The 27,972-nt window shown below is 27.5% G+C and overlaps 2 protein-coding genes across 2 annotated transcripts in view; both read left to right on the forward strand.

Annotated features, from left to right (window-relative positions):
* Nucleotides 1-27,972, forward strand: part of LOC132923007 (CXXC motif containing zinc binding protein) — a 433,444-nt gene that overhangs the window by 301,689 nt on the left and 103,783 nt on the right. The window lies entirely within an intron of this gene.
* The window catches only part of LOC132921365 (octopamine receptor beta-3R-like), a 168,144-nt gene that overhangs the window by 50,068 nt on the left and 90,104 nt on the right, over nt 1-27,972 (forward strand). The window contains exons 2-3 of the mRNA XM_060984354.1: nt 714-1,785; nt 23,673-23,818. Of these exons, the coding sequence (XP_060840337.1) occupies nt 884-1,785; nt 23,673-23,818 (1,048 nt within the window). The 5' untranslated portion in view covers nt 714-883. The remainder of the gene's footprint in view (nt 1-713; nt 1,786-23,672; nt 23,819-27,972) is intronic.

A 27,972-nucleotide genomic window follows, 5' to 3' on the forward strand; every position in this document is an offset into this window, starting at 1 on the left:
AAAATAGTGAGTTATATTATGCTGCCAAATTCTAGTCTGTGAAGCTTATACCTGTATTTAGTATCTACTAATTGTATATAATTTATTTAGTTTACATTTGACACATTCTATGGTTTAATACGTTTAAAAGCATGACAATATTGACGCTGTTATAATGTTAAAGTTCTATGCAATTTCTATGTGAGTGTACGCGATCGAGTGGAGCAACGGAGTATTAAAACAAATGATGAAAAATAATTATTGTATTATTACTTTACTAACTACAATTATAAGGGCATTTATTCAGACGGTTCGATTGTTTTAATATATGTATATATAAATTTAAATCTTATAATAATTCAATTGCTACGAGTAAAAAAAATACTAAAATAAGTAGGTATTATCATTTAAACATAAGGGAAGGACGGTAGTAGGTTTAGAAAATGTCTGACCCTCCTCACTCAAAAACAAATGTTTTATGCCCCACTGCTTACAGTGAGAGGATAAGGGTGGTTGACTATCGATCCTGACAGTCGATATCCTTATATTAGCGGTTTACGGTAAATCGTATAGGGCACTCGACGAAAACACAAGTTTAAAAAAAAAACACTGCAGTAATAACATTATCGTTAGGCGGTAACATTCGATCTGTACGGCGTTAAGGTGTTGTCGTCGACACGGCAATATTGTTATACATTTTCGTTTATATTAAAACGTTGCGTTTTGCATTTCAGGAGCAAACGGGCGCCACCCGCGGGCAGCGTTCGCCGCCGCCCAGTACGCGGAACAGCACCACCCACACCACCCGCAGCACCGGCAACAACACGACCGGCCGGAATAGCAGCCGCCGGCGGGAAAACCACCACGCGCGATGTGACCGCCGTTCGGTGGGTGGACGGCCACCATGGACCCGCAGATGTGGTGGTACGACACGGGACTTGTACCGGGAGGTGTGCAGTTAGCTGCAGTTGTCGGTAACGGCACGGGCGGCGGAGGCATCGGCGGCGGTGTCGGTGTCGACGGAGACCGCGGCGGCGGCGGAGGCGGTGGGTGCAACAATAATAGCAGCGGCGGCGGCGTCGGCGCAGTAGCGGCCGGTGCAGTCGGTTGCGCAATCGGACCGGACAACAAAACGACGCACACGGTGGCCGGAAACGGCGGGACGGCCGCTATCGGCGGCGGCGACGTCATAGGCGCCGGCGGGACGGCCGGCGACGTCGTGGCCGGTGCCGTGGGCCCGGTGCTCATCATCAAGACGGTGGCCATGTGCTCGATAATACTGTGCGCGGTGCTGGGCAACGCGCTGGTGGTGATCAGCGTGGTGCGGCACCGGAAGCTCCGCATACTCACCAACTACTACGTCGTGTCGCTGGCGTTCGCCGACTTCCTGGTCGCGCTGTGCGCCATGTCGTTCAACGCCAGCGTCGAGATCACCGGCAAGTGGATGTTCGGGTACGTCATGTGCGACGTGTGGAACAGCCTGGACGTGTACTTCTCCACCGCGTCCATACTGCACCTGTGCTGCATAAGCGTGGACCGGTACTACGCCATCGTCAGCCCGCTGCAGTACCCGATCACCATGACGCAGCGCACCGTACTGTACATGCTGCTCAACGTGTGGACACTACCGGCGCTTATATCGTTCTTGCCGATATTCTTTGGTTGGTACACCACCGCCGAGCACCAGGCGTTCCGCCGCAAAAACCCGATGTCGTGCGTTTTCGTCGTCAACCGGTACTACGCAATCATATCGTCGTCCGTGTCGTTTTGGATACCCGGCGTCGTCATGATCGTCATGTACTACAGGTACGTGATTGTTGTTGTGAAGTGAACGGGTTCCCGAGTACAATCGGTAATACCGGCAATACGGAAGAAAGTGTTTTTCGAGGACGACATCGGAAATTAGTTGACCTGTGTGTTTTTGTGTGACGGTATATAGCACGGCTGAGAGACCAAATCAGAATATTGGCAGTGTGCCAGTGATGACAAAGCCATTGGTTAGGTCACTCTGTGAGGAGCGACTAGAGTAGATAGAACAAAGAATTAAGAAAAATAAGATAGTTCATTGATTCGGTCATGTTGTGAGGAGAGGAGACTCAGGGGTAGGTGTATGGCTATGAATATAAATCTAGGAAATAGAATAAATAATGATACAGAAATAGTTGATGTGTGTGAATGTGAAGTGGTGAAGTGAAACCCTAGGTTGGAGGTGTAAAACAAGAATGACCGACAACAGAATACTATAAAATGTTCACTGGTTATACCTATATTTTTTTTTCTATTCAAGGTATAAAAACTCTTTTCGTACAATGAACATCAAATAGGTGTTTACTATTGTTCCATTGCTAATGTAAGGTGTAACATAATGAATAAACACAATTATTTAGAACAACGGTATAGATATATGAGGGGAAAAAACGTAAGTATACAAGCGGCCACTTGAGTACAAGAGCTTACCGCTGTCCAAGCTTAAATGTGGCTAGATAACTACACACATATTAACGAAATGAGCAATGGGTACATATTTTGGTTAGGTAATAAATCATATTTAAGAAGAAAATCATTAGTTTATACAAGCATTGCCAAAGGAAACACAAATACAAAGGAAAGTATACCATCAGAAAGTGTAGAACAAAGGCGTAATAACAACGTCGAAGCATAAAAAGAAGATGAACAAATAAAAATATTGGCTAAAAATTATTACACAAAAGGAATTAGTAACAATAAAAAAAAAATGGCAACTAAAAAGAAATTAAGCAATTTAAAGATTTATGAATGTGTATACAATTGAACATATTTCAATGAAAATTAAATCAAACCGTTTCTTATGTGTACATCAGTCTTTATTTATAATGTATAAAATGTATAAGGTGTTTGCTCAAGAGTATAGTCTAAGTTTATTCAAGCAACTTATATATACCTATATCTGTTTTCTAAGCTTTTATTTCATTATTTTTGTTTACATAATTATTATATGTAGGTACCTAGAATAGAACAATAATAGTGATATTATTAAATTTTAAAATTATGTTTTATTTTTTCCTGGTACATAAAACGAGTTTTATGCATTTTATATTTACAGTAGAAAAATACCTTTGAAATATAACTTTCTATTTATTTAAAGAAAATTCTAAAAAATAATACAACGAATAAATTTGATTCAACTAAATAATACAGTTAGAAAAAAAAAGTTGACTGGAAGGCCGAATGAATTAGTTATCCATGCAATGTGGGTATGTTGTTAAATAAATAAATGATTTGAACTTAATGTGACTCAATAATTTGGATATTAGTAAATTGTTTAATGTATATATTATAATATACATAATACGAGTCTGTTCTAAATAAGAAATAGAGGAATTTTTAAATTGTTATTTTAAAATAAAAATGTTAAACTGAGATCTAGATCTAGATTTTTTTTATATAATTACAAATTAAAGGATCTAAAATAATTAATATTAACAATGAATTATAGTTTGGTGGTATAGAACTAGAACTTCCACACTACAATCGTTGTATAATGTTAGTTTGTAAATTATATACACCTTAAATGTGAATTTATTTAGAAAAGTATGAACTAATATTTTTCAAATAATTTACGTTATTTTACATGGCTATAAACAACACATTTTGTGATTTTAATTTAGATATTTTTTTATAGTTTAGTTTGGCTTTTAAGCTACCAATTTGTGGAATATGGTTAAATATTTTTGTTTTAAGCTTAAAGTTCAAACAATAACTACTACCACTAATATTATATATTACGTAGAATAAATAAAAAACGAACCTATAGTCTGAAAATATATAATATTATAATAACAGTAACATATTTTGAGCACCTATAGTGTTTCGGACAACGTAATGGCAACATACACGACCAGCCGCTTTGGGACTCGAATATTTTGTTTGCTTAAAAATGTATTATAATTATAAGCTAAACAATTTATAATTTGTATTATAATATACTTGTATTACAATATCAGTTAAAATTTCAGACGTTGAAATAGTTCCTGTAATAGGATATTACAATTAAATACAATTTTTAAATGAACATTGAGATACAAGACAAATCCATAGGTCAACAATATCTCGACGACATAATATTATGTACCATTATGCACGTTGAAAATAATTTATTTTATTATTTATGTATTCATGTGTATCTATTATATTTGTACAAACTGTTATTTACATTTTTACGATTACTTATAATATATTAGTATCATGTTTCTGTGAATTGTATTCAAAGACTGGTATCAAACTCAACTTCCGCTATCGATCCTTAAAAAATACAAATAACAATATGTTTATAAACATCGCTTGCGTAAAATGCACTCAATATACCTAATAAAAGTTCCATTCTACTATTTATGTATAGAGCATCATCTTATATAGTATTCAGGATAATATAATAAATCATTATTGGTTTGCATTAATGCAAATAACTTAAACGTGATTGTCTCTTTTTGTATTTTTATAATTTCGCGTTCTAATTGGCAGTACACCCTTCAGTATGAATTGAAAGTTAAACGTAGCTTAGCATATATTGACATAACATATTATTTAGTAGAGCATTTCCTATTGATCAGCGGTTTTGACTAAAATGTTTCCAATATAACATTTTCGGTAAAATAAAGTGGCTTTACGGACGCACTAAACCTCGTACAAATAATAATAACACGTCATCCCGTAATCGTACTGCAAACATAACGACCAAGCCCACGTGAGCTGTTTAATCGTAAACTATTTTGTAATCAACTACTGAAACAATTCGGATAATTAAATGTGTGCACGTAATGACTATAATATATTATAAGATTTAACATAAACATATTCGTGAATAACAATATAATATATTATGTGGAAGGAATTGTTACCGTAATTAAAAAATAATTTCTAGTACCTATTGGATTGTACTTGTTACTTGTTTCGTTTCCGCCAGAAAGTTTTTTTCGACACCCCAATTATCTAATGCAGCGGTCCCTAACCTTTTTAGTTGTGCGGATCACTAATTTTGTAGAAAATATTTTGAGTCCCACTTACTTAATAAACAGGCAAAGAAACAGTCAATTCAAATTTTCGAACCCTTGGCTTAGGCCATAGAGCAACTTCTGCGGCACAGTGCCAATTTGCTTTCGGCCCGGTCCATTAGTTGGGAACCGCTTATTTAATGTATCATCGAGTATGAAGTAACTAGTAGTTAAGAGAAATCACGGTATGTAGAATTTTGTGGTAGGCTTCTGGAAAACCTAAAAGTGACGTGATATTGAAGAAATTTTATCAAACTAATGCACCCTCAATAGTGTCTACTATACAATGTAAATAAACTGTATAAACGAATAATTGTCATCAGGCTCGTAGCGTCTTCCGTAGATTTAGTACTGGTCCAATCCAATACAATATCGAAAACGAAGGTTTTAAAATGATTTAGACTAACTTACTAGTGCTTAAAACACTCAATGATTATCATACTTGCGTTGTCTGTGGCCTGAACATAATAAATACCTCCAATTCCGTTACATAGTCTTACGCGACAAGAGTTGCTTTGCTCGATCTTAACGCACCATTTAACCGTAATTTAACCGTAATTTAACTACTAATATCGAATTCAGTGAAGCAGCTGGTGAAAAACTTGAAATTCTAGTTCTTTTCTGGGTCCCAAAAGACTCGTTTGTTGTCGATCTCTTACTTTGTAACATCATGGTACTTATGAGTGCCAAAGGAAACCAGTATAATTGGGTTTTGGCATGGAAGAAAATGTCATAGAAAGTGTTGAATTTAGTAGACGGATGGCTATTCAAGAATACATTTACAAAGCATGTTATATATGGCACAGAGGTAACTGAAAGAAGTATACAGTAAACGTTTATAACATAATATATATTAATTATTACGATGTGAATCAAATACTAAATTTGAAGAGTAAAATACTTTTTGTTATAAATTTTATTTTAAAAAAGTCTTCAACATCAGCTGTATGTTGTGTATTGTATTTCAATAAATTATGTTAGTGCTCCCAGTATTAATCGATACCTCCGATAATGAGTCTAGAGAACTCTATTTTGTTCGAATAAAAAATATTGGCTCACCCCGTTAATTGCCATACACTTTGTTGTGGAAATAAAAATATTTTTTTAAACATCACCATAGTTAGGAATAAAATTACATGATTAATAGCTGAATTATTTTTTAATTGATTTAAAAAAAAAAAACAGGTAACTTTAACTTAACTTAGCTGAAATATTTTTTCAGTTGATTAAAAAACAAATTTAAGATATCTCTTGGCTATATAGTAGGTTTCAATTATACCTTATGATATGAATTAGCCACTGAACGCATGTATTAATTTTAAATTGAACAATACATCGTTAAATTCTGGAAACAGTCCTGAGAAGATACATTTAATTTAAATTGTCAACGTTATAATATTTTGTAATTAATTAATTTTTTTTAATGATACAGTACATCAGTTTTTTTTTCAAGACATCGAATATTTTTAATATTATACATTATTATTTATTGTTTATAAATAAAATATAAATACTGACGTATCATAGATTATTGTATACTAAAACAGCTTAAAATGTGTCCAAATATTTAAAAAATATATCATGTATAAATAATGAAAATTTACGTAATGTAAAAGGTTTCAAGTGCCAACAGCTAATATATATTTAATACAACAAAATAACTAAAATAAATATAAAAACATAATACATTAATATAGATAAAAATTGGTTTTTAACAATTTATAAAATAAATAGTTAACTGCGTACTGCCCGATTCAAATTATAATTAATAAGTAAATAATAAGTGATTTGGGCTACTTTACTGATTTAACATTTTTGATTATGTTATATTATAGTATTATATTATAACCTTTTTACTAATAAGTCTAAAAATAAGATATATATAATTATATAAACATATGTATAATATATTATCTGACAGCTAATCCTTGATAACTTATAAATGATATTTGAATTCTGAATACGAAATATTAAATTATTATTTCTTATTCAAAAATACTAAAAATATTTCTATAAACAGTATTATTTAGACATAATACTTATATTATACATAATAGGTTGGTACTGTTTACTAGAACAGTATTTAATTTTTTGTTCAGTATAATTTTATTCCACTCTAAATTTAATCTTAATTAGAAAAATGTAATTTTTTAAACATAATTTTATTTTTAAAAATGTTAATAGTTTTTGATTTATGTATTTTTTTGTAAAAGAATCAGCTAGCAATTTTTTTTTTACTCAGATTTTAAGTAGGGTGGAATAATTATTTATTAATTTATTTAAACTATTTAACATTAATTTAATGTGTTTGTTTCATTTAAATCTGCCACTGTTAAGCCTAAGTGCATGATAAACATGCAACAATAAACCTTAGATTAATAAAAACATTTTTAAGGGGTAAAAATATTCATGACAACCTTGTAAATTAATTATGATGTGGGTGTCCTATTTTAATTTTCAACAATATTTAAATTTATACATCTTGGTGATTTTGACGGATGTTGTTACAATTTTAAATTCAAGCATTCATAAAAAAAAAATTGTGACCCTAGATGTCTTTACTCGTATTTTCTTTCATAGACTTTAGCCATCACACAAACATCATATGATATCCATGGTAACTGATTTTTAAATAAAACATTTTATCTAAAAATCAAACAAACCTATGAACTATAAAATAGTTTTTAGTAACTAGCACTATTATTATGCTTTATATAAAACTTTTCTTGATATATTCTCAATGTATCTAATTATAAGTTGCCTTTTATATTCATCAATTAATTTTATATAATAATATAATATGATATTTACCATTATATTTTATTGTTAAAGTACATCGTATTTAACAGGTCGCATTTTATTTTAGATAAGTAAATAGTTGGTACAATATAACGTTTAATATGATTTAATATTTTTTCTAAATTTAAAACAGGGCATATAAATTTTAAATAAAATAGTACCTATAGTAGCTATCTCTACACAATCATTACGACATTCAAATAAATAATAATGGCTTAAAGCACGATTGGCATACTCATCGCATGTGCCTAACCTAGATTATATATTAGTATTATCAGTTTATGATTTATATTAACAATATTAAAGGTGACTATCGAGTACGTGCTGTTATGACAATCGATGGCGGATGTGATAAAAATAAACGAGTGGTTTGGTGTTCGTATTTGTTGAGCGATATTAATATTAGAATAAAAGGTTAAATTTATCGGACCATTATTTCGTCAAAATAATATTGTGGAAAAAGCAGGAAATAAATTCGAGGTTCGGCTATGGCGACGACGGACGGACAATCGTGATGATGACAGTTCCGGCCACTGCACTATATTATGTTAGCTGTTGTGGTTGAGATGTTTGAAGTTGAAGTGTACCCATTTCCTTTTAACATTTTTTTTTTTTTTATGGTAACCTATGGTATAGAGTACCGCCATTGCTGTCATCGTTTAAAAACATTACTCCACTACGTGCAAAGGTTTGATATAGGTAAAAATGTCACAGGTTTTAATTATACAGTTAACCAATATTCAAACCAGATTGGTGTCTACATTCAATAAAATATAAAATATCCTTTATGTATAATTTTATAAACGTAAAATTCGTTTTGTATATGACATTAAATATTGTTGATACATCACAAGTAGAAATGTTATATAATATACTATAATATAAAAATAAAAATCATCATTTCAGATTCTCCTGATAAATAATTTATCACTATTTTGCTCTTTTTTATAGTTTAGTCGCACAATTAACACACTATAAAACTTTAGATCCTGTCTTGTATATAGACACATTACCTCAGTATTTCAAATTGTTATTGAGTTTTTTTTATTGAATTTAGCTATATATACTTATTATTCGTAAAAAAAAAGCTGAAAGACGTAAAAACAAAAACGACAACGATGATTAAGTTGGAGAACGTTGATGATCATTTTACTCGTAAAAATAAAAAAATAACTGTTCAATATGTGTTTATTTTCACTTATTTTTTTTTACATGATAATATTAAGTGTACGAACTTGCCTGTTTCGTACATAAAAAATTACATTTCCAAAGTGATTTTTCAACATGAAATAATTTGTCACCATATTTAGTTATTTTATTCAAAGTAATAAAAATAAAAGACTTATGATATTTTCTCAGTATAAAATATAATCAATTCGAAAAAAGTTTATTTTTTTAATGTAAAAACATATATTAAAAAATCTTTTTTTTATAAAATAGTGAAAAATGAATTCATTATTTCCTTAGTCGTAGGTATTCCAATTTCATGGAAACCTTTACTGCAACTTGCAAATTGTTATTATAACCGGTAAAATTCAAAAATTAAATTTATGTATTTTAATATATAAATTTAAACACTTAGTAACTATTTTAAACTTCATATAACATCTACTTAATTAGGTAACTGATAATTGAGGATGTTAATAAAATTATATACTAATAATAATATATTCAGAATTCAACAAAAAAATTTAAATTACTCACACAGACCATAGTCTTCTTATATATTTAAAAAAAAAAATTGAATTATTCAATTGTATTCAGTATCCATCCACAGTAGGTACTTGTATTTTTAAAAATAGTGGTCACCAAAAACTGAAACTTACTCGTGACTCCAAAAAATAAGTATGTAAATGGGAATTGATAATGCTAAGCGACAGTATTAATATTGCACATCAGTTTCAAAATTTACAAATTATCAATATTTGATGTGAAAATTTGACTATAAGTTATAAGTACATAATAATAAAATAAATATCGCATATGAGTTATTATATATACTATACACATTCCATATTTATTATGTTACACATTTTTCCTAGATTATTTCCCATTGTTTATATTGAGCTAAAATGAAAGTTGTTATTGTGGGCGAAAATAACAGAAGAAATGAAATCATGATTAATGCAAAAATAATTAAATATCATAAAAATATTACAATATAAATGTTAAATTTTATATATATTTTAAAATATTTTAAGCTGAAAAGAGGAAACTAGGACGAAAATGCAGCACTTTAAAACGTGTCTTTGATTTATCGGGTGTCATTGAAAAATGAGATTAAGCTCAAAAATATTTGCGCTCAAGTAGAATTTATAATGAAACTCTTGATAATATTCATGAAGTGTAAGATTATGTTATTGAAAAATACGTTACCAATTTTTCAATTTCCCGAAAATACTCTACTTTGTATTTAAATTTAACGCACGAAACATGAATCACAACGAACCGCCCAGAGTTATCTTAGGAAATGTCATTCATCTCGTTTGATAATCCTATGGAACGTATACGTTAAATTTAATAATATAATACAAATACACGACTCTGCTTATAAACCTATATTCCAATAATACATGTATTATATATTTTATATTTTTATCAAAAATTAGTTATGATTTATTTTATTTCCGATATGTATTGAATAATATCAGAAATGTTAAATAAACTATAAAACTATAAAAAACAAATAACCAGTTAGTAGTACCGACTACTAATACCATCAATTTCCTATTATACACTCAAACCAGATGTTTAAAGATTATCAAAAAATCTTATAGAAATATAAACGAAACGAATTTTTGAACAAAGATAGAAATAAATTGTTTTTATAGATGAAACAATAATATACGTCGTAAAAATAACATTTGCACACGTTTAACACTACAAATTATTTTAGATTTGGAGCCAGGCGAAGAATATTGATTTTCAATTTATTTGATAATACATGTTGTGTTTTATTTTTTATTATTAATAATTTTTGTATATGTGATCATATTTTTCTATTCGAAGAGTAATAATTCAATAATTCATTTTGATGATGATTTATAAAGAAAATTAGATCAAGTTAATACTTTGAGAGTGAAAAGTAGAACATTTCCAGTACTTTTTAAAATAATCAGGGAAAATGGAAATATTTACGCAACACTAGTTTTCAACAAAATCAATTTTGTTTCGTATAACGATTTTTCATCCAACGATTTGAGTTATTATGTAGTTTTTTAAAGAATATTAATTATAATAGGGACATGAAACTTTTCACTGTTATATTATATCAATATTATTATTTTCTATACACAATACAATTTTCAAAATATCTAAACTAATCTTAAGCTGTTTATAATGTACAGTATTAGATGGTACGCCAGTATTGACTAGTAACTTTTAAGCTAATAACAATAATATACTGCATATTAATTACTAATTAATATAATAAAATATATTTTGTTGTGATTTAACCGTAGAAACATAAAACATTTTACTTATTGTCATTTTTAGATTTTCTATACACAATGACATTTTAAAATTGTTAAACTTTTAAGTTATTTATAGCATGTGTGGATCGTGCATGAACCTATTACACTATTCTGAAGTAAACTCTAATGTATTTTGACTTATAAGTTGATAAAAATAGTGTATAATATTAAGTAATGTTATGATATAATAGTTATTTTATACACGTGATGAAATTAATTTAACATACTATAACGGGCGGGTCCAGGGGAAGACAGGGACCACCCACTTCTCAGTCTTTAAAAAAAAATTGTATTTTGTTAAAAAAAAAGTTACAAACAAAAAAACATAGTATACTATCGACTATCATAGACACGTACGATGTATGTAGTTATAAGTTTGACGGTATGTACTATATGTACCCGCTATCTATATTATGTATATTATTAAGAACCTATAAATAAGCTATAGTCTATAATATATTAATATAAAACACACTATGGTATGATATTATTGTATTATTTTTAAAAGAGTAATTGCGTATCACACATTGGTGTATGGATTACGTAAATACCAAGACTCAACCAAGTCTCTAGAGCCGTCGCTATAATATAATCAATGTGCAAACTATTTGAAGTTTTTTTTATACGTATAATCAAAACAATTATCATAGAAATACTTTTATTATAAGATTGTTCTACTAGATCCTTGTGTTAAAAATATTGTTATTGAATTATTAAAAACAAAAAAATAATTTAAAACAAAAAACTCGTGATAGTAATAAATAATCTTTATGTAATATACCTTGATTAATTCTCTTGATAAAATAAAAATATATAATAAAATATTTAATTAAGTAACAATTAAAGCTTTTGGACATAAACTAATTCATTTGTAATTTAATGAATCTTTAGATTATGATCAATGGACACAAATGATTACTTTTTTTAGTTTATATTTGAATTTTTACAATGCGTAAAGTAGTGCGTACAATGCGTAGTGTACTTTGAGCTAATATCATAAATATTTTATTTTCAAAGACGTATTCTGAATAATATTTAAGATTAAAATATATGGAATTGGAAAATGAAAAAGTAGTACCTATTCTTTAAAAGTCTGGATATCTGTCATGGAATTTCTGATGTTATATCTTTTTATACTTCTCGTGTCAGTTTTTACATGCATAAAACAGTGTTCCTTTTTTATAATAATATGTTGTATTGTTGCTATTCAAATAATAGAATGGAACTTAACACCCCTAAAGATATATCTTGTGTTTTGTTGAGTTTTTGAACAACAATATTATGTAAAGGAAAAACGTTATTAATCATTTTATAATTTCTTTTTATATTTTAAAGATGAGTTGGAATTTCTTAACTTCACTATATAAATACATTTCAACTAAGACTTTGATCAAATAATTGATTTATTAATTTTATATATTCCGTATGAATAAATTAATAATAAATCAGTTTATCTTACCGATCAATTATAAATTATTTTTTATTATATATTCTGACATTATAAAAGAATATGATAAACGTGTTAGAAGATCAATTTTAAATATTATACAGCTACAGCGTTATACAAAGATTTTAATACGCCTATTAATCAATGTCGAATATACCGTATAGTGATACATACATAGTAGACTGTAGTTGTGATGACATATTTTATACCGAGGTGACCACCATCCATATAGTTTACATAACTTATTACCTGCTAGTGAGTTACCATCATATTTTCGTTGGCCGGTCTTAGGAAAAATGTGACCACTCACCAATTAATCCACGTCCATTGTTACGTTCGAATCCTCCGAACGACGGTGTGAATTAAATAGTGATAAACAGTGTGACAACATTTTGGAGAATCGTTTACGTATATTTGCTAAACTCATCAATCCCAGTTAGGTTGGAATCGTCTATTTCCCGAGGATTATTAGTGGAGTGTGTCAAATTAAACCGGATATCACTCATCTAAGTATATTATTTACGAATTCGTTTTATTAGAACGCCTCTGCCACCATTATTTAGAATTTATATTGTAGTTGCACATAATGTTCTGTTAAAGTAAATAACAAAGTAATCGTTAAATCTCTAAATTCCTTACAAAATAATATTTTTTAAATTGGTCTCTAGATAATCAACTAATATATTGTACCTATATTATATATATGTATATACTTAATTTAGATAATAAAGAAAGAGCGTTTGACCTGGTAGACATTTTTTTGTATGGGAATATTTGTTTTTATAATTTTTAATAACTAAATATATTTTTATCTTGTTGAGAAACTTTTTTAATGTAATTTATGTATGTCTCAGTTTGTTTAATGTATATATACTATATATAGGTACACATATTGAATTACTATTACTAGTAAAACAAAAGGATTTTGAAAAAGAAACTGACCTAAACTTATTTTGTTATAATCGGAGAGGAGATTGTGTGAATGTTTATAAGAAAATAAAAGAATACTTTTGTACTATCCATCACATGTACATTCCGCCAACATTCGGTTCGTTGCTATATAAAATGATTACGTGCGTAAAGTTCGTATAAGCCAAATTTTAATATATTTTTCCGTCTAGAAATTGGTCAATTTTATTAAACTATATCCCGTTTAAAAAATATAATATACATAAAGTATAGACACAATGAATAGATAAAGAAGGTTTATTTTTGTGGAGATATTTCAATAAACATAATATTATACGATCTTTGTACTCCAATATTTTATATTTTTCATTTAACTATTAACCTAATATTTTTTAGAATTTTCTAATGTACGTAGGAACAAGCGTCGTTAATATCTAAAATAATTGTAATTTTTAAATAGAATATATTATATTAGTTCTCATCGATTTTTCTATAATCGGCAAAACAACATAATATACAAGTTATAAATAAATGTAATAATTTAGCAGTTTTAAAACATATGAATATTTTTTAAGTATAGAAAACTATAGCTATACAACCAGACTTCGCTCGGGAAAAAATTTATAAATATAAAATACAGCACTATACATAAAGTTGTAGCATTTTGGCTTTAATGTATTACCTCAGGTGACAAAAAAATCGGCGTCGATATACCAAGTTATGTATTACCTGTGACCGATATGGACAATCCGTCTGAGGAATACTATATTTTAATGTCTTATCTGTTGTTATAACTTGACGATATTAATGACAGTCACGACATTCAAGTACATCGGTTGTCATACACCACCAGTTTATGGTTTTAGTTCTCGTCCAGATCGATTGGCAATAAAAATATTATATTATTTTAAATGTAGTTTTTGAATAGAACATTCCGTTAAAAAGTCACATATTTTTATTTCGTCTCATTCTCTTTAAAATGAAATAGTCAAATTATGAAAATTATGCGTAGCATTATCTAAGTTTTAAATCCCAATAGAATTAACGTTACCGCGATAATTTTACACAAAAATATAGCATGCGTTATTTAAAGTTATTTTTTTATATACACGAATAAACATAATTATTTTATTCATTGTTTATATTGTTGAAATTATTTAGATTTCAAATTTTTGAAAAAATTTTATTGATTATTTACTTTAATGGTAGTTTGTTAATACACTATCTTTCTTCAGTGGTGTATTTTAATTTTCAGCTGGCCATATAGCTTGAGAACTACAGACTTAAAGCACCTCCTCGATAATGTGTATATATGGTAATATATTTTACATTTTATTTTTGAAAAAAACATACACACAAACATTTTTAATAAAAATAATATTCATCTTTAATGTATAGGTTTAACAGGTTTATACGATTATGCATAGTCGTATTCACGACACTTTACTTTCTAATAATTCAACATGAGCTTAAGGGCACCATACTTACGCCCACCTAAACGGATAACTGGTACGGTATTTATAAATTTGGAATAATACTGGTACAATGTTCAACAATAAAAGTTTTCTAAACAATAAAAATAAAATAAACTCATACTGTGTAAAAACCAGACCAACCTTATATAGTATAAAAATGAAAAAAAATAAATAAATATCTATTTTTATAATATTTTAATTTTTTGCCGGCAACCGATGGGAAACCACGAGTAACTTGGTGAGTGAACATAATCGCTATGCTTTATGATCAAACACCCCCCAATATGAAATTACGATACGATAAGATTACGATAAATATCTATTAATCAAAAAAAGTTATAAACTTTCTTTTTTTTCTGATTAACCAACAGCAGAGGATATTGTGAACAATGCTAATCCTCTGCTGCTATCGTTTATTAAGTATACAAATTCTGTACAAATATAATACATAAAATATACATAATATATAATACATAATACAAATAAGTAATAACACATCGGGCGATTGGAGGTTGTGCTACATCACATTACAAAATAAAAAATAATAAAATACAGTAAAATGCTATGGACCGTACCAATATTCCGACAATCATTTACGCAATGGCTTCTCCGCGTCTATTAAACAATCGAACAATTCACGTGGTTCGTGTTTTTTTTTTTTTATGAAAAATGTATGTATAAAAATAAGTACTTATTACTTTCTATAATTGAAATTAATTTGATACCAACAAATTGTAAAAACTTTTGGTCGTTTCAATACCTATTGGATTCGATTTCCACGTAACGTTTCATTTTATCGACAATCAATAATCGTTAAACTCCATCCGTTTGTTTATTGGAACTACATGTAATATTAATCGTCGAGACAAAATTCTTATATTCATGCAACTGAAATTGTAATAAAATGCATATATTAATTTTTAGTTTCCTCTATTATCAGCCAATACAATGTTAAAATATATATTTTGTTAAATAACATAAATCTCTAGACTGTTGTTTTTCTCTATCAAGTTGGCTAATTTTTGTACCATAATGATTGTATTTTAAAAATTCAAACGTAATATACAAATACGGTCTCTAATCATAATATTACAAAACAATTATCTTTTATATATATTTATACTATAGTGTCTTCAATTTTTGTTCTAAAATATTCTTTTATCTTCATCGCGATAAACGGTTCCGCAAACATCCTCCCCTTAAACATACAAATAACGCACATTAGTCTAAAGTATATCACATAATATTACACTACTTTTGTGTTTTATTTAAGTCAATAATATAATACTATACAGTATTTATAATGTATTCTTATTCACATCTGCAATGTCATCATTATCCGAAATATACTTCCGTAAATATATTAAGACGGAACAATGTAATTCCAAAATAATTTCACTTTATTACTATAACATCAAGTATAAAAACCTAAGATTAAGACATATTTTCAATACTTAGTTTATACGATATTGATTCGATAACTCTGTTGAACGAAACAAGAAAGAAAATACGTTTATTTATAAGCAAAACAAACACATTTCAATATGATATATTTTCAAATATTGCGTACAAATACGCATAATTGTTTTTTATTCAAATCAGAAAACAAAGCAATGATACATTTTTTATTTATGAAATATCTTATAAGTTATAATTCTCATAAAGAATAAATTCAATAAATTATAATAATATAAATAATTATGTAATAACATATTTATTGAGTTGCACAAGTAAAATAATCAGTTACTATTGAATAGTTATTCCACATTAGTCATTATTCATTAATAGTATTTACTATTTTGATCTTATTTTACAATTATTATTAATTTATGCATATATTAATGCATAACTATAAGTACTTAAAAATATGTGTTCATAATATTTTTTTTATTATCTACTATGTGCAGTATAACCTAAATTTGTCCGTGAAAAATGAAATGCGGCGATATCTTGGTTTTAGTTTACCTATGAGTTCACTTGCAAATTGGCGTCGGTGTACTTCGCTTTGTGAATTAATTCAACCGAGGTGAGCAATCTGCCTGTGGCGGATTGCATATAGCACTTACTACTTAGTATATTTGGAACGTAGTTTAAACTACTCTCTAAACTTCCCTATCTCTAAAACCAATTTGAAATTTTCGTTAAAATCGATCGAGTAGATTTAAAGTATATAAGCAACAAACATACATACATTTATAATATATACATTATATTATAGAGAAGGATTGTATAAAAGCCATTTTTATTTCTGTAACCATATATAGACCCAGTAAATCAATAATAAAATATTCAATTTTTTGATGGCAGCTAGAGGAGTTAGAAAAAATGAAACTATGTATCATTTCCCGAATTTCAAAGAATATTGTGTACAAAATATAATGCCAGTTGGTTTAGTAAAAAAAAAAAAAAAAGATATCAATATATCGACAAACAATATCGATATCCATTAACCGAAATCAATAAATTAAAATATATCGTTGTACATCACTACTATTTATGGATTGAATATCAAAAATACGTAATACAAATAGTAGCTCAATTTTATAAAAAAACAGTCGAATCTATCTTTAAAATTAAATTGTTGTCACCTCAACAACATTAGAGATATATACACCAAAATGTCAAGTCTCTAGTCCCAGTGATTTAGTCTGGGAATTTATAAATGAGTGAATATATTGAAAATCGAATATTTATTTAAACATCCTTATACGTAAAAATGTGTTGTACGACGGGTATTTCCGCGAAGCGCTCCGAAACTACTCAAGTGATTTTAATGAAATCATGATCAATGTGTGTGATTTGATCGAGGAATCGTAATTTCCTACACGATAGTAGCAGATAAAAAAAACATACGTTAATTCCTACATGTGTGATGTTGATGTGTAAGTTTCTACATGGTATAAAAAAAGGTACGTATGTATAAGTCCCTACACAGCGTAAGACAGATACGTATGTAAAAAAATTAAAATATCATAATACAATTCATTTTCATATATTTTAATATAATATTTCAATAGTAGTTATTAAAATTCTCAAATTATTTCAAGTAAATACATACATAAAAATAAAAACTGCAGATAGTCACACAAAAACTAGAATCAGCCGAAAAAGACAATTTTATAAACGAAAAAATTGTAGATTACCTACTCAACAAACAAAATTAACCAATACAATTATGGTTAAAGTTAACGAAATAAACCACAGTAAATACAATTTCTTTTTTATTATTATTATATTAAAAATGTATAACAGTATCATCAGATTAGTAACTTATAAATTATAATAGTATATAAAATACAGTAATTTTACAATTATTGAATAATTATATATAATAATGTAGGAACCTACATTCGTACCTTTTTTTAACGTGTAGGAACTTACATAATATTATGTACCTTATTCTATCGTGTAGGAGTTCGCATGTAAACTCGATTACCTTTTTTTACTAGTATGAACTCCGGAATAAAAAAAAAAAAGATAAAATTGAGTTCATGTAAACTCCGTTGAAAATAAAATCAGGTTACAGTATACAATTTTAAATTAGTACCTATCATATACTATTATTAAAAAAAAAAATGTATAATTTTTATAATAATTATTATTTACATTAAATAATAGTAAGGAACGCATAATATGCCAAAAAATAAACAAAACTTAAAAATGAAAATAATAATTGTCTGAACAAATGAATGACACATATTATATTATAATGTATTAAAATGGATATATTAATCATAATAAATAAGCCTAATAATCATTAAATACGAGTATGTAACACTATCATTTTTTTTTTTCATTTTTGAATTTATTTAATTGAAATATACCGTTAAGTTTTACATATCAACTTATGAAATGTTGACGTATGTCATCGTAAGGGATGTCAACGTATTTAATGTGGAAAGGCCTTAACATTGGTGGAGTTTCCATATTATATTGCATTACAGGTACCTATAAGAAAATAAAACTGTAAGGCTTTACATTAGATCGTTTCATTATCTACCTTTTTATTTAACCGGTATTCTGGTCGTTTACAATCGTCCCGTGTAGGAACTAACATAATATGTACTTTTTTACTTGCTAGGTCTCGTGTAGGAACATATATTCGGTCATTTGGTCTTCGTCTTAAGATAGGATAGTTATATTCCGATTAATGAGCTCGATGTTACCTCTTTATTATGTTTAGGGCTGTGCGATTATTCGAGTAATAAAATTATTTTTAACGAAAGATACATAATCAGTTAATCGATTGAAAAAATGCAACGCTGGGTGGGACAATTATATGAAGTTTATATTTCGGAAATATCATCTATACACAAAATCATAAAACCAAAAATATTATTTATCCTTACGCTAAATGTTAACATTAGGCAATCAAATTTAACACAAATACATTTTATAAGGGGAACGAAGTGCACAGGGTTGAACTGGTATATAATAATACATAATATAAAGTATAGGTATGTTGTATATATTATATATATATATATATATATAAAAACTGTAGTAAAATTTTATATAAGACTAAATTAAAAAATTAAAAATCTAAGACATATTATACTGTATAATAAAATTCTATCATATACTTGTATTATATGGTTTTAGTAATAATACACAAATAAAAGGCAGCGATAATACAACTTTAATGTGTTAATTTTTAATTCGCTGTTACTTGATTAGGTATCATTTATTATTTATTTAAATAATTTAATGTTTTATTTTTTTTTTTACAACTTTTGATACTTGAATTTTACACAATTAATTTTTATTAAAATTGCATAAAATGTTGGTTATGTTGAAAAATTAATGCGTAACCTAGAATTTTGGGACAAATTATCTAGATAATTATTTTATTATGTTACTTCACCCAAGAGTATACAAAACGCAAACATAACAAATCGTATTGTGCCTTATGGCTTTATCCAAAATCAAATTGAACGTATTTTACTAGACCGTAATAAATAATGTTTAACGTTAGGTATATACTGTCTTTTAGACTGAGTATTTTATTTTTTTCTCACAATTATTAAATTTAGTTTTTTTTATATTGTTCAACGACCCATCAAATTTTGTTACTCGATTATTATGTTTTTTTTTTTATAAGATAATTTTTACAGTCACTATTCATCCTTTGTCATAACACTAATGGTACTGGTATCAGAGTAGTAGGGGAATATGTATTATATACTTAAACCAACAATAATATATAATGAAATTAATTATTTTTGTTTATTTCCCTATTCAAATTGGGATTCTTTACATGTTATCTATAGTATATAGATTCTAGACGTATTTATTTTTCTTACATAATACATAATAAACTGCTTAAAACATTGATTTTTTTTATAATCGATAGATGAAATTAAAATTCACTGTGTTTACAAACACAAACTAATATTATGTATTAATTAACTATACTTATACTAGTGCGTTGTAATTACCCCGACTTATGAGTCCCTTTGACTTTTTCTCCCGTTAAGGTCCTTATTATGAGGCAGAATTGCAAAGCTATTGGATTTTACGTTAGTGCAAAATTTTTTTTTCTTATTATTTTTTTGTCCCATTGAAACCACTTTTAGCACGTTGTTAATGTGTTTGCCCGATTCTTTCATTTATATCCCATACGTGTATAAAAGCAGTCAATCGGAAATTACGCGTAGATTGGACGCGTATTATTAGAATTCCGAATTCCCCATTATTTCTCAAGAAGATCATTAGAGACTACAACGAAAGCATTCTGAATCAATGATAGGAAAAAAATATACGAATATAAGTTGGTCCTATATACATTTAATAAAATCTGACAAAACAGGTGCAAATTGAAGAAAATAAATATTTCCGACATTCATTGTATGACGGTTAAAATAATATCTTTATTAACCAATTGAGAAAAAAATATACTCAATTAATTATGCATAGGTATTATATTTATTTATTTTTTTTATTTAATTTTATATACATATAAATTGAAGTACTAAAAATCCTATATTGTTATTCAGAATATTATAATATTATACTTCCATTATGTTTGTATGATGAAATGTTGTTATACGTAATTCGAGTATAAAAATTATTTGCACTACCTATTGAATAAAATTATTACAAACATAATAATATAAAGTAATAAGTAAATTATAATCAAAACATCAAAAACCATTTTTAATTTTTAATTAATTATTATACACTAATTGTTCTTACACAGTAATGTTATAAAATGAAACGTCTATTATAAAATTGTTTTTCTTCAAACATTAATTCATTAGTCATTATTTATTCATTACTCATGATCATAATTGAATTATGGTGCTGAAAGTACTCCATTTTCACAGTAAGTTATCGAAATGTTATTATTTTGATCGCCTTTAAAACTTGAATCTGCTGGTTCTGATTAATATTTATTACAATTAATTAATTGTTCATGATTTAACTTAATGCAACATCTATTTTTCTCAAACAGTGTTTCCTATTTCACAGGTTTAGGTAATAACAAATACAATTGTATCTTGCGTAGCACATAGTATACAGTATACTAATAAAATAAAAATAAAAGTAAGCAACTTAATAACAATAATTAACTCAACTGAAGTTAAGTTTAGTGATTACAAGATCGTAACTAGTTAAGTAAAATAGTAAAAAAAATACATTTTTAAGTACTTTATGACCCACCTTTGGTTCAAATTTATCCTAATTAAATGTGTATTTTCCATAAATATTTAATCTAAATTCAACTTGTCTTTCTAGTTTCTAATGAATCTATGTAATCTGGCAGTTTCTTTGTATTATTAATTAAAATGTTGATGGTATTCACTATTCAGATCATTTAATTTCTATTAAGTTCAATTACAAAATACATTTTATGAATAGATAGTTTTGCCAAGCATGATCACCCCCGCCACTTCTCTTGATGTGTTTATTTAATCTAATCGATAATTATGTAAGTATACGCAAATAGCATTATTCTTAAATATTTTATAAGTTAATACTTAGTAAATTATTGTAATAGTATATTGCAATATAATGTGTATATACAACAAAAAAAATCGTTTTAATTTGAATTTATTAATTTTAAATTGTTAATAATTTTTAAACTTGTTTAAAATGTTTTTTAATAATATGCCAGATCCTATATCAGTAACTCTTACGTATAATGATTCAAAATAAATATATACATAGGTACAATTTTTTTAACTGTATGTAGTCACAAAAAAAATTATTTTTAAGATAAAAATGTATACCATTTTTAATTTTATTAGCTTGATTTTATTATCCAAAAAATATAATTCGTAGGTATTTGAAACTCCTCGCTACCTAATATTAATATACGTATGTTATACATGATGCAATTTTCAAAATATTTAAATTAATATTTAAGCTATTTTTACTACGCATATATTTACACCATTCTATGGTAAGTCGGTATTGACTTAAAAGTTAATTACAAGTACTAATAGTATAATATGATATAATATTACAATAATTACTAATCATTATTCAATACATTGTTTTTGATAAAAATCTACCATTTTACTAACAAAAAATTAATATGTTATTGGCTGACACACCAATAATTTTTCGTATCTAAGATTATCATAATATATCCATAGAAAGATTTTATTTGGAAAATGTGTAATGAATATGGACGTGAGAGCGGTGGAAAGCGCAGCATATCTACAATTAGTGCTACGGTGTGGCGTGACTAAAGAAAATGGTGGTGAAATAATTCTGGTAGAACTGATGGTTAGATATCTGATAACTAAAACACTGAGACAAAATTATATAACATGGCAGTTGTGATAATAACAAAATTAATATATTAAAGTATTATAAGTATTATAAAGTATTATATTTAAGTTAAAAAGTGTTTTCATGTTATTGTGAGGCGGGAAAGTAATAAAAGTTTCAAATCATAAGAGATATCGAATTTCTATTACTTACTAAGTATACTCATCCCCTTTTTTCTCCAATAATGCAATTATTCAAAAATTGCAATTTTTAAAACAAAATTTTTAAATCTTTAAGAATTTTTTAATACTTAAAGTTTCTTGTGGAGATCCAAAATTCTGTTTTCAAATAAGTTACCGAGTTCCCTCCCTTTTTATATTATAAATTATTTAGCAAATATTTTTTCTGAAAAATTGAACGTATCAAAATTCGATCGAGTAATTATTACGTTATAGGTCTATTATATCATAATATAATAGGTTTTTCAATAAATATCAATATATCGTTTAAAATGTTTATACGTTTGTTCAAGTATAATAAAATCTATATTTATATTTTAAAACTAATTTTAAAGACTTCAGCATAAATATTTTAATAACTAAGAAACTTCGTACACAGAACAATACATAATAAAACACATACACTGCTATATATTTATAATAGTGTTAATATTTATTTTGTTATTATAATAGTATAAATAATTTGAAATTACCGTACTTAACTTTTTTATATATACAACTACTTAAAACCCATTATCAATAAATGCCAAAATTATTTTAATTTCACTTTAAAATTGTTATCGTTGTTATAGTCAATAACTAATTTACGATTTTTTTTTTAGGATCTATAAAGAAGCCGTTCGACAACGACAAGCCTTGTCCCGAACGTCCAGTAATATAATTTTGAACAGCATACATCAACACAGGATTCAACACTATAGTCATAGATTACGACCTCCAGATAGCGAAAACACATCAAATGGAAATGGTTAGTTCATTTTATTTATGGATTTTTTTTCAAAATAATATAATAATAATAGCACGTTGAGTCAAATAATTATTTTATGGTACTTTAGATTCATAAAAATACGTCCTTTTGTGATATAAACGTGAAGTAAAACTAATTATTATCAACCTCCCAGAATATTGTTAATACATTGTTAAAATAATAAAAAAAATTGAATGGTAGATACTACCTATGAGAAAAATGTTGGATAATTTAGCTAGCTAACTGTATAACATAATACAGCGCAAGCGTACCATATAGACGAATCGATCAAATTCTAACCAAAATAAAATATATCTGTTTGATTATATACATAGTGAGAGCTGCATTGAAAGGGGACCAAGGGGGTGCCTACTCGCAGGTGCAAGTTTAATAAATGTGTGTAAATTTATACAGCGTTACAAATAATATATTTTAATACTTGTACTATTATTACAAATAACTTATATTATTCAATAATTTTAGTTTTGTACCTAAAATATATTTTATTAGCAATATTATTTCGTATATCTAAAAAGTTGTATTACTATAAAATAATTCAAGAATTTAGAAATAATTATATTGTTTTTAAAATTAATATTGTATAATCTGCTGTCATAAAACATTACATTTACAACATTATTTTGAAGAGAAATTTAGTTCATTCGCCATCAGAACTTATTAGTATTTATACTTATAGTATTGTGTATATTTATTGAATATAAATTATGATAATCATTTATATTTTAAAGCGGAAAAATACCTACCATGGGTTGAAAAATGTCTGAATCCGATCTTATGTTTAAGAGTATTGCACAGTTAAAATTACAATGTTTATTATCAAGCTGCTGTTCCGTATAATATAGTATATATCCTATCATATAATATTATAAAATATATTAATAACATTCACCCTTGTAATTTTCAATTAATAAATACAAAGTTTTAATAATTTACGTATATTTTAATGTGACTTATTTTTAAAATACAATATTGAGATTTATAAAAATTGGCATTTAAGTATTTTGCGGAAACACGACTTTCCAAAATGCATACATGCAATTTATTATGGTCGTGATCCGATTAATACGACATTTTGACGTGTATGTTTTTCCATCGCATCACTGCAATCCGTGTTGACATTGGTTGGTAGCTTTTATGAAATTTCAAAATCCTACAATTTTATATCCGATGAGTAGCGATTAACAGTGTATTATTGTCAAACAAAGACGGTAGTACTACATTTATTGTTAACAGTTTTATTGGTATATACTTCACTTTGGACAAAATAATTTATAAGCCACACGTGTATTGATTGTTCTTAAATACGATATTGTCCAGGTCAATTCATATTCATATAATGTATATATACATAGTATGATTTATATATCTAATATATCATACTCAAAGGGATAATCAATTAAATATTAACGTTTGTCATGCGCACACATACACACCAGACGCGTATAATAATTAGTCTGACAGTCAGTAAGACTAGTCTGTACAATTATATATTTATGTCGTGGAAACGCGTGCAGTCAAATAAAATATGAATATTTGTGATTCGGAAAAAATTAAGTTATCTTAGTGAAACCATAAAACGATGTTATGACCTTATTCCCGCTGTTCTATAAACATAATGCATATTATATTATTATAAACCGTGCGTGTGATATAGGCGCAATTTGAGTTTTAAATTTGGGGAGGCTATTATAATTTGCATGTATGTACTTGGTGTATACTCTCTGAGATATATAAAGGTGGAAGGGGATATATACAAACCATTTTGGGGGGCTATGATTGATTTTGAAGGGGCTTAGCCCTCCAAATCCCCCCTCAAATTGCGCTTATAGCGTGTGACAAATATACCACGACGCGCGACAGGTAAACATTACAAATTTCGCATTTATTGGGTCTGTATTGTTCACATCTAATCCTGCGTATAGCTATTATTTATCGGTGAAAACTCTGCTAGGGCGAGTTATTCTATTATTCTATTCTTCGAATATTATACAAAATGGTTCACCGAGCATGCTCCACCTAATTTTTTTTTTTTTTAAATAATGGTTTATTCAAATTATGAATTTTGGAGTATTTAAATATACTTTAAGGCTATATTTTGTACTACTTAAAAAATATCCTATGTTGGTACAAACTTATTATTTTCAAATAAAAATGCACTTGTTTATTGTATATTATTAAGTAGATAATTATTTTGAAAATGTTAATGTACCCTAATAGTCTTTAAAAATGGTTTTATAAAAATACAAAATAGATGTAATATTGGATCTAGTAGGTACCTATTTAATATACTTGGACCATTTTTAAAAATTATAAACGTTGTTAGAATAATGTCAATAGCCCTATATCATCTTAACCCACTATAGAAGACCTGTGGATACTAGGTATAATTAGTAGGTATGCAAAGTTGAATAACTCAAAAACTACTCGTTCAAATTTTGATATTAATACGTCGACAATTTCAAAAAAAAATATTTTATACCTCCACAGAACACGTCTTGTTAAGTAACACAAAAAAATCTCAATAATTTTAAAATAATATGGTTTTAAGTATATATAAAAATATCAAACATGAGGTTTTGAATAATTGTAGATTGGTGAACTACCCTGTATATTATTACGAATCCCTTATATATGTATATAATATAATATTATCATAAATAATAACAATTATATGCAGACCGAGCCTATTGTACGCTGATAAAAGCCTGCACGTTATCATCATAATATAATATCGACCGTTGTCGTTCACTTAATCTATCTTCGTTTGTCGTTTAATGAACTATTTTACAATGGAACGTTGTGCAGCCGGATATCGTAATCGCATTGTTGTTATAGTGTTCGAGTATGCCAAGTATATATATATATATACGCACGTACTTGCATCTACCCATCGAATCTCACGTCGTCCACAAAGCCCCTTTTCGTGTACCTACTAAAACACACGCATTGCGCGCATGGCGTTACAATCGTATTGTCTTCCACGGTCCTATCGAATTATTAAATACACCAAGAGCGGATCGAAGGTATAGTAGACTACAGGTCCAGACAGATTAGACGTAGGTAGACAAATACGGTGATATTAGTTTTTTATGATAGACTTAGAAGAGCAATTTTATTAATTGAGTGTTTTTACTTTATACATTAATCACGGTAGTGTTACAATTATTAATACTAGATCGTGAATTCAGCAGTAAAAATACTTAATAATAAATAATTTAAAAAATATATAATATATATAATATTATATAAAGTATATAAAATTTATAATTTTATAAATACGCGTTATTCATTGTTTTTTATAATGGAGTCTTCACAAAACTATATTTTTTAGGTATATTAATTTATTTATAAAAAAAATAACACGTTTTAAGACATTCAGTAAAAAAAAACATAGACATAGACCTTTCTGATGGGACAAGAAGCGCGGTCTGGTGTCAGTACAGCTGTAGCAATAATTTTATTCAAGTTAGTGTACATATTTTCTACACCTGCGGTTCACAATCTTTTTATATCCGAGTACCACATACGCATTTCGAAAAAATTTACATTCCACTTGACCTAATTTTTTTTTGCTAAGCTATCAAAAAATATATACTTTTTTTCTATAAAGTGAGATCTATACGCAAATTTAAAAACGCTGTTCTTTACGTATCCAGAATGATGAGACCTTATCATCGGGACGTATGCAGAAAAAAGTTTTTTTGGAGGGGATGGGGTGTTTTTGAAAATCAGTTATTAAAAAGTAAAATTTGTTTTTAATAAACATACGAAATTTTTTTGTGAAAATTAACTACACTTACAATACTTTTCTTTAAATATAAACATTGATGTAACAAAATTAACATTAAAATTGAATAAGTAAATAACTATAAAAAAAAAATGCCTGTTATCATGACGTATTGATACACCTTGATATTTACACGAAACGAAATGGCTAAATTTCAATTTACGTCACATTGTAAAAAAACACGGTAAATCGTCATCAAATGTGTATGTAAGTAATATTTTTGTTATTATTATAATTATTATTCAATTATTGTTTAATAACAATATTAGGTACATATTATATTATTATACTCATCATAGGATTTGAATAAAGTCAAACAAATGGTTAAGTATTTGAAGTTTTATTA

The sequence above is a fragment of the Rhopalosiphum padi genome, chromosome 2 (genome assembly GCF_020882245.1).
Source record: "Rhopalosiphum padi isolate XX-2018 chromosome 2, ASM2088224v1, whole genome shotgun sequence".
NCBI lineage: Eukaryota > Metazoa > Arthropoda > Insecta > Hemiptera > Aphididae > Rhopalosiphum > Rhopalosiphum padi.